This window comes from Miscanthus floridulus, chromosome 17, assembly GCF_019320115.1.
Source record: "Miscanthus floridulus cultivar M001 chromosome 17, ASM1932011v1, whole genome shotgun sequence".
In the NCBI taxonomy this organism is placed as follows: domain Eukaryota; kingdom Viridiplantae; phylum Streptophyta; class Magnoliopsida; order Poales; family Poaceae; genus Miscanthus; species Miscanthus floridulus.
This window is the reverse complement of record NC_089596.1, coordinates 27,266,137-27,275,612: the sequence shown is the minus strand read 5'-3', so window position 1 is coordinate 27,275,612 and position 9,476 is coordinate 27,266,137. Positions and strand designations below refer to the sequence as shown.

Below are 9,476 nucleotides of genomic sequence, written 5' to 3'. Positions count from 1 at the left end.
CTCTTTTGTTCTTATCTAGAATCTCTTTATATGCAATCTATTATCTTTGTAAACCACATGTTACAAAAAAATATGTAAAACTTATTTAAAATGTAAACCTCCCACTCTTCTGTAACTTGTGTTCTCAGGCGCAAGACGTTGGGCTTGACTCTCTTGTACCGAACTCGCTTGGGCATCTGTGGTTAATATATTAATATTAGTTGAGGACCGTTTGTCCATGTCATACCATAAAAAATATACTATGTTCCAAATTATAAGTGTTGGGTTCATAAACCCGGGGTCCCACGTGGACCGGCTTCCCAACAGTGGCTCGGCCCAGTAGGCAACGTTGCAGACAACGCGCAACTCATGGGCCGGCCCAAGTACCTAAACGACAGGCCAGAAGGGCGATCCAATCACTGACCGGAAGGCCTGGCCGAGGAGGAACGGCGCCCGTCTCCGACTCCAGCCCACCTCTCCGATCGAAGCGCTCGCTTCGGTTTCCAGCCCTCTTCCGGACAGCCTCTCCGACCGAAAGGCCTGGCCAAAGCACTACTTCTGACTTCGACTCGCGTCTCCGACCGGGGATGCGCCAAACCTCTGCTCACTGCTCTTCTCCAACTGGCGCATTCAGAGCCGACTGGGACTAACCGACCGGGGACACCTGCTCGGTAAGGACCAGGGACCGGACGAAGAAAGTAAGGCAGGGCACACAAGTCAAACCGCAATACCAGGGACCGTACCCTGCGCACCTGGCAGGCAGTACCCTACGACCTCCCTAGCACGACAGAGCCAAAACAGTGTTGTAGACGTCGATATTTTCCCCTACAGTATTGTGGGCGCCATTAACTCCCATACGGTAAGGCTCCCCCAACATGCCTCTAGGCATTGACAGTGTTGTGGGCGCCGGCATTTACCGTACCAGGCGAACATGGTAAAACCCCTTGCATGCCTCCAGGTATCAACAGTATGGCAGGCGCCGACGTCTGCCATACCCGAAGAAGACAACACAACCTCTCACGTGCATCTGGCATCCAACAGTGTTGTGGACGCCTACCATCATTTTGTACCGTCGACGTAGGAAGCAAGACTTAGTAGCAAATGTACTCCTTCCCTCTCACTTGTAAGGCCATCTCCTTCATCTATAAAAAGGGGATGCGCTCTCTTCCAACAGATAAGTTGATTCAGATTCATTAGATCGATCAGGTTCACTACTACACAACAGCAGAACCACCAGGTTCAAACCATGAGCACACGCTCGAACACTTAGCTCATAGCGGGGCTCCCGTCACTCTCGGCCCTTCCGACCAGACCTTTTGTACTCTCCATCTTTCTTCTTCTCGTTTATAACCCCACTGCAAACTTCGAGCATCTGGGCTCAGGAATAAAGTCACCGACCAACTCAAATTGGACGTAGGGCACGTTGCTTGAACCAGTATAAACCCTGTGTCATTAAGTGTTAGGCCATCTCCGATCACAACGTACGACAAAACTATAAATATTTACGTGTTGGTCACTTTCTACACCGACAATAAGTTACTTTGACTTTTTTTTATATCTATTTTGCTATACATCTAGATATATAATACTATATGTCTAGGATACATAGCAAATTCTATGTACCAAAAAGTTAAAGCGACTTAGGAGTGAGTGAGTTGAGTGCCTAATTAAAACATTAATCCTAGTGAGTAGGGCTTAAATAAAACTAATATAAAAAATAACTACGATGTAGGAGTAGTTCTTGGTACGACGTGCGCCAAAGATTTTTTTAATGGATAACACAAACTCCCTTCGATTTTCTTTTTTGTCGTCTGGTCTCTGGAGCCACTTATGACGTTATGTTTAGGAACAAGCAAGCATGTTATGTAGTAGGCACGTAATACTATATTTTTTTAAAAAGAATTACAAGTACAACTCAGTGTCGCCAATAAAAATTAATAACTAATAATAAAGCAGGAAAATAAATAAACGCAGTCTGAGTAGTCATGACGACTGATTAATTTCGGTCATTAGGCTGAGGAGGCTTCGGCAGCGAGGGCCGCGGCTCCAGCCTTGAGCTTCTTGGCGATGCCGGCGAAGTAGGTGCCCTGGTGTCTGGCGATGGCGAGCTCCGCCTCAGTGGGCTTCCTGCTGCCATCGGCGCCGGCGAAGGTGCCCGCGCCGTAGGGGCTACCACCGCTGACCTCGTCGACGCCAGGCATGCCGGCGCCGAAGGTGTAACCGAGGGGCACGAAGAGCATGCCGTGGTGCGCGAGCTGCGTGACGGCGGTGAGCGCGGTGGTCTCCTGCCCTCCGCCCTGCGTGCCCGTGGCGACGAACACGCCCGCGGGCTTCCCCGCCAGCGCCTGGTCCCGCCACAGCCCGCCCGTCGCGTCCAGAAACGCCTTCATCTGCGCCGCCATCATTCCGAACCGCGTGGGAAAGCCCAGCAGCACGCCGTCGGCGTCCGCGAGGTCGCGTGGGGAGATGACGCGGTGGCCCTCGCGCGCCGGCGCCGCGCCCATCTTCCCGAGCACCTCCTCCGGCAGCGTCTCCGCCACGCGCCACACCGTGGCCTCCACGCCGGCCACCGCATCCGCGCCCTTCTTGATCTCCTCCGCCAGCACCGCCACGTGGCCCCACGTCGAGTAGTACCTGGTAGATGGTGATGCATGGGCATATATAGCGTTGTCAGTCATATTGTGATGGATCGATAAAGTGCATGGAGCAGATGAGATGGGGTTGCTCGATCATATCAACTCTGTAGTAATATAGCGAGCGTATCGAATTGCGGGTTGCTTACACGATGTAGATCTTGGTGGCCATTGCTTTGCTTGACTTGTGATGTTTTGCACACAGGACAGGAGCTTGATCCTCTGCTTTGAGCTGAGGTCGAAGGAACTGTCTGTTCTTGCTCACCTGCTCTGTTAGCTGTTGTTGTGCTCTGCTCTCATGTGGTGATGACTATTTATAGGGGCAGGGAGGGCAGGAGGCAGCCGGAGAGAGGAGGGGTGGTTTGACTTGGATTGGACCACGATGATCGATGGCTACCTACCGTGTCATCAATGCTCTCTGAGTTGAGAGTTGTCAACCCTCGGCGGCTTAGATAGATTGATTTGGTTTGCCACGTTAATTAATTCCAACAAAAGCTAGTAGTAAGTAATTAAGGCGCCAGACGCTATCATGGCGTCATCCTGACCTGACGTCGAGTCCGGCTGCCTCGTTTCGTACGGTAGCAGATGCAAATGATAAGGGTCCTGTTTGTTTGGGCTTAGCTTGACTGATAAGTTGAAAGTGCCGTTGACTGATTTGATGTGAGAAAAAAAGATTATTTGTTGACTGAAAAAGTACGACTTATAAGCCAAACAAACCCAAACGAACATAACGAAGTTCAAAGGATTCAGCCTTCGATAGGTGGTGTGGCTCTGATTAAACCAGATCCACGTGCGCTAGGACATGTTTAATATACGAAACAATGTAATTCTAGTACACTGTCACGTGTTAGTGCCTTAATTTTAACCAATTATAGATTAAATAAATAATTTAATTAATTGTGTGTTAAAAACAATTTAATTAATTGTGAAATGTGTTTTCATAATACATTAATTTGAGAGCCATAAATGTGAATATAATTTATTAAAAATTTGGTCAAACGTGAATCACTCTACGTGGCACGTAACCCATAGTTATATTCTTTTTTGGATGAAGATAGTATTAGTTGGGCTAAAAATTAGCCTAAATTAGTTATGGATAGCTAGCTAGTTGGCTAACAGCTAGTTAGAGACTTGGCTAAGAAATCTAATCACCTATTAGCCCTCTTGTCGGGTCCTGGAGGCGGCAGACCAAGTCGGGACGGAAGAACTCCATAGCCATGGCGGAGCTCCATCGAGAGCGTTAAATTTCTCAACATCAATCAGGTCACCTACACCTATTCTGGACCTCTTCGGGCCTCGGCCAGTTGCTCAACTTTATCTTAAACCACTCAGATAAGCTCGGACAGATTGAACATGTCTAGACTGAATATGTATGCATCTCCTATCTGCTGAAACGAATAATGAACAATACCAAGATAGGAATATTAACATACCACTAACAACTTTCCTAGCAAATCCTTCAGAAACTTTATACAATGGGGCCAAGAGGTGGTTAGTGATTCATCATTGTCAAGAGCTGATGAAATCGTACTGAAGAAATTGAGCACGATCTTAATTTATCTGCATATGGACAGAAAGTTTATTACATATCAATTGCAAGCCGCCGTCCTGAGACTGAGAAACATATAGGGAAATGACATAGCTGATGGAATGCAGATACCTGTTTGATTCGCTAATGTCAAAGCTAGGTCCAGATATATCACAAGATGTCGAAGTACAAAGGACAAACATATTCTTATTCTCCTTTTGTTGAACCAAACAATTCAGAACCCTCAAGAAAGGAACCACAATCAGAACCAATGCTAGACCAAAACTGATGTGTTGAGGTCGATTGCCTAATCAACATATGCAAGTTGCAGATTAAGTAATCAAGTGTACAATCAGATTATTTGCCGTAGTATCACTCAGTTCAGTCCTCAATTATTTCAAGAAGGAAACAGCTATAATGAATAGCCTGCTTGGTTGAACAAGCAAGCATGATGTGGCATCCAATTTCTGTTCATGTTTCCTCTTCTCCACTGTAGCAAAATATGATGCTAGCTACACAACATCGAAAGGGGATGGATCAACAACTTGCATACTATTATCGATATGTCCTGCAAATTATAGCTGTCATAAACTTGAGGTCGCAAGGGATATGACCAGTTCAAGACTTGAAATAAATACAATGTTTAAGAACAAATAAATCTGAGACACCAATACTAAATAAGTAAATGGTTAATAAGTGCCTTGAATACTTAAATCTAGCTGTACAAATCTCATTAAATGGGTAAACAGACATGGCTGCAAAAATGAATGGTGGAAAAGAAGAATATGATTGTTTGACAACACTGAATATAAACCTTATCTGGGGACCTATATCTAGGGAACAGGTCTCTTCTCTTCATCAAAATCTACAAAATTCTCCGTGGTCATATGCCTATCCATACTATTTTTAAATAACACGCATTTATCTCTCCCAAACAACACGCATTTATCTCTCCCAAACATCCAAAAATTACATTATAATGCGTGTGGTGTCCAGCAATAGATGAACTGAGATTTATAATGGTACGCAACAAACACTACGAATAGCGTGTTAATTAGCTAATTGGGAGAGATTTATAATGGTACTCAACAAACACTACAACCACTACGAATAGCGTGTTAATTAGCCAATTAGCGTGTTAATTAGCCATATATAACAGATGAAAAATGCAATTTAGGCCCCGTTCGCTTCGCTGAAAAAACAAGCCGAAACACTATTCCGGCTGATTTGTTGTGAGAGAAAAACACTGTTCTTGCTGAAAAAACAAGCTGAAAAAGAAGAATTATAAGATAAACGAATAGGGCCTTACTCCTTCAAGTAGGAGTACTAAAAATACATTTGGTAACAATTAATTATCTTTTTCGCACTGTGTTACTCCCTCAACTTCCTCCCCTTTCTGTGAACACAACTACAACTGCATAGACATACAGGGCACACGACCCTGATAGACATATGCATGCCTTCTTTCGAGTTGGGACCTACGAAGGTGCCGGCAGCTCTGTCAATTCGTCCATCAGTCCCGCGAGCTAGATTGGAAGATGAGGAAAGCCGTGAGGACGCCGACCACGCCGGTGAGCGCCAGCGCCAGCGTCGGCAGCGGCGCGGTCAATCCCACGTTCTGCGGCAGCCAAAAAATTAATTAGCCCGTTAATCAACAATGAGAATTTAGGGATTGTTCGAATCATTAGCACTAAAAATTAGCATTTAAAATTAGAAGTAGTGAATCCAAACAGACCTACTAATTATTAGCTACAGTTCTGATAACTATTAGTTTTATTAGCAGGTTTAGAGTTGCTAATAGTTCATATGCACCTTCAACTTACTATTCAACCACCTATATCCAAACAGCTCCTTCTAAAATTAGCAGCTATTAGCTACTCCCTCCGTTCTAAATTGTAAGTCGTTTTAATTTTTTTAGGTACGTGACTTTTGATATGCATCTAGTAGGGGTGAAAACGGATCGGATGCGGACGGATATCACCGATATTACATTTGTTTTCATATTTTTGTTCGGATTTGGATTCGAATACGGATAGTGTCAACTATGTCGGATATGATGCGATTGGATATCGACATCATAAATATGCGATTTGAGTATTTGGATACGGATACGGTATCGGATGTTGGATATCCGGACTCGGATATGGACAGATCTCAACTCCTCTAAACGGATTCGGTTTCGAATACGATCGAAAAATATTCGTACCATTTTCATCCCTGCATATCTCTCTCTCTCTCTCTCTCTCTATATATATATATATATATATATATATATATATATATATATATATCTCTCTCTCTCTCTATATATATATATATATATAGGGAGAGGCTATTCAGCAGCCGGCTACAAAATAAGTTATTCTGTAGCCACCTCTATTTACCATAATTTTATATACTAATTTACCATAATGTCAATACATATTTACGATAGTTGGGTTACTATAACACATGGGAATATTTACCATAACGTTATAGTAAACCACTTAGTAAGGAGTTACTGTAGATCTCGTAAATTAATATAGTAATTATCGTAACTCAAAGTGGCTACAGAATAAGTTATTCTGCAGCCAGCTATAGGATAGTAGTTCTATATATATATATATATATATATATATATATATATATATATATATATATATATATATATAGGGAGAGGCTATTCAGTAGCCAGCTACAGAATAAGTTATTCTGTAGCCACCTCCATTTACCATAATTTTATATACTAATTTACGATAATGTCAATATATATTTACTATAGTTGGGTTACTATAACACATAGGGATATTTACCATAACGTTATAGTAAACCACTTAGTAAAAAGTTACTATAATCTCATAAATTAACATAGTAATTATAGTAACTCAAGGTGGCTACAGAATAGGTTATTTTGTAGCCAGCTATAGAGTAGTTGTTATATATATATATATATATATATATATATATATATATTATGTCTATATACATAATAAAATCTATATTAATCTAAAAAAAAGTCAAAAGTGACTTATAACTTAAAACGGACGGAGTATTAGCTAGATAATTTTTATTGCTAGTGGATAAAAACAAACCCTCGGAAAGCTGCCAATGTCACGGATCAAAATTGTCCTGTCTGTCAGCCAAAGCAAGCAAGCAAGAACAAAAGACAACCCACACCTGAAGCACGCCTTTGCCAGTGGTCAGCTCCACGGTGACCACCCCGACGAAGCCCAGCATCGCGCCGCGGCTCAGCCACACGTCCAGCCCACCGCCGCCGGCGCCGCCGCCCTTGGCTCCCTGCTCGCACCTCAAGCGCAGGGACCTCACCCTCCCGCCCGCTGTACATGCAGCCGCATTCCTCGGGCTTAATTATACGCTACTTCGTAGTATATATACGAGAACAAAAGATTGAAAACAATGCGGAGAGGCGGCTTCGATCATACCTCGAGCAGCTGGGCGTGCTGACATCAGGCGCAGCCGGAGAACGCGGTTCCCTTCCCCTACAGCTACAGGGGGAAGACGCCAACGAATAAGCGCGGAGGAGAGGAGGGGATGAGCCGCCATGGAACGAGGCCGGAGACGGAGAGGGCAGACGGGAGAGCGCAAGCTTCTCGATTCTTATCCACGGTGGCTTGCGCGCGTGCCTTATCGTCTGCCATCCAATAATGGGCTCTTGAGAACGAGCGCGTAGCTCCGAATTTTTTATAATTTGACTCTTTTTTTTTTAAATTTCTCACAAATAAATTCTTGGCAGAAAAAATTTAGGAAATGTATAAATGGCGCCGAGCTCGGCACCACCGTCTCTGGTGCCGAGCTCCTGGGCATGATCGATGCGCTGCCAGGGGGCTCGGCGCCAGTCACTTTAGCGCCGAGCTTGAAAATATCTACCGAGCCCGCGCCGGTCCTCTCTCTTCTTCCTCTCGCGCCCTAGCCCTGCCGACGCCGACGCCATTGCCCGCGCCACCGCCGCCACCGTGCCGGCCGCGCCACCGCGCCGAGCCCGTGCCGAGCCAGCGCCGCGCCTGCGCCCGCGCCGCGCCGCGCCGAGCCCGCGCCGCAGCTGCCCTCGCGGCCCATGCCGCGCCCCTCGCCGTGCCGACCCCACGCCGCCGCCCCGCGCCGCGCCCGTCGCCGCGCCGAGGCCGCCCCCCGTCCTCGCCGCGCCCCTCGCCGCTCCGAGGCCACGCCTGCTCCCGCGCCCCCCGCCCCGTGCCGAGCCCGTTGGCACGCTGCGCCACGCCTTGCCCTCCACCGTCGGCCCTAGGCCGCGCCCGTCGAGCCGGACTCGTTGCACGTAGCCCCGGGCATCCTGCGCTCGCCCCGCGCCACCGCTGTCGTCTATGTTCGGCCTGATCCATGCCCATCGTCCGCCGGCCCGGACAGGTAAAAATTATGAATATGCAATGTACCTATTTAGTTGGTATTTGTTATTTATTAGTTAATATGATGACTCAGATAGTTGACTTAGTTAGTGATCTAGTGAGATATATATATAGATAGATAGAAACATAAACACATAGGCACATAGATATAGTTAGATAGCTACTTAAATATATAGTTAAATTTTTAGTTATCTACCTATGATCTAGCTATTTAGTGAGTATATTGTAAATATATTCGTAGTTATTATCTTGATTACTTAGTTTGTAGTTAGAAAGTACTTGTTAGGTACTATCTATCGTCTAATTTGGACTAAAGGAAATATGTTTCGTTACTTGTTTGAAATAGATGGATAACCTAGTGACCATATATCATAGAGGCACCGTTGAAAGCGATCGTTATGGATATGTTGAGTTTCTTGACATACAAAGCATACATGTGCTATTCAATGATAGGCCTTCATTTAGTGACATGGTTGCAAGGGCTCGGGAGGAGCTGCATTGCCTTGGAGATGATGGCATTGCAGTTGATGGTGTACTGCACCTAGGTTGTCCTCCAAACATCTTCAGGCGAATGATCTCAATTGGTTGTGCGGATCAGTGGGAGAACTATGTAAGATCGGCTATGAAGAGCCAGCTACAATGTTTGGACGTGGTTGTGCGTCGGGTGTTAGTTGATCCCATCCCTCATGGGTTTACCCCAACAATGGATCATCAGGCATACATCGACCCTCCCATTTCGGAACCTTACCTGCATGTACATATTGCACCTACGGTTCTCGATGCTCAATCTACCCCCAATGCGGTATTTGGAGATGGTTGTCAGACTCATTTTTCCGTGGCAGATCCTCCTTATGAGATCCCTTTGACATAGAATCATCCGAGTAAGTGTCTTAACCGCATGGTTTTTGGGAGCTTACCCCGTTCCTTACATCTATTTCTTTTATTCTTTTCTCATTTCTATAATGATGTTGCAAG

The 9,476-nt window shown here is 45.3% G+C and overlaps 2 protein-coding genes across 2 annotated transcripts; both read right to left on the bottom strand.

The window, feature by feature from the left end:
* Nucleotides 1–1,946: 1,946 nt before the first annotated feature.
* LOC136518409 (NAD(P)H dehydrogenase (quinone) FQR1-like) lies at nt 1,947–3,161 on the bottom strand. Its single transcript, XM_066512067.1, has 2 exons — nt 2,762–3,161; nt 1,947–2,613 (listed from the first exon to the last, which is right to left on the bottom strand). Exons 1-2 carry the CDS (start codon nt 2,782–2,784, stop codon nt 1,989–1,991), a joined length of 648 nt encoding a protein of 215 aa, XP_066368164.1. The 5' UTR covers nt 2,785–3,161; the 3' UTR covers nt 1,947–1,988.
* Nucleotides 3,162–5,355: 2,194 nt separating this feature from the next.
* LOC136518831 (stress enhanced protein 1, chloroplastic-like) lies at nt 5,356–7,809 on the bottom strand. Its single transcript, XM_066512521.1, has 3 exons — nt 7,563–7,809; nt 7,297–7,457; nt 5,356–5,758 (listed from the first exon to the last, which is right to left on the bottom strand). Exons 1-3 carry the CDS (start codon nt 7,681–7,683, stop codon nt 5,654–5,656), a joined length of 387 nt encoding a protein of 128 aa, XP_066368618.1. The 5' UTR covers nt 7,684–7,809; the 3' UTR covers nt 5,356–5,653.
* Between the last annotated feature and the right edge of the window lie 1,667 nt (nt 7,810–9,476).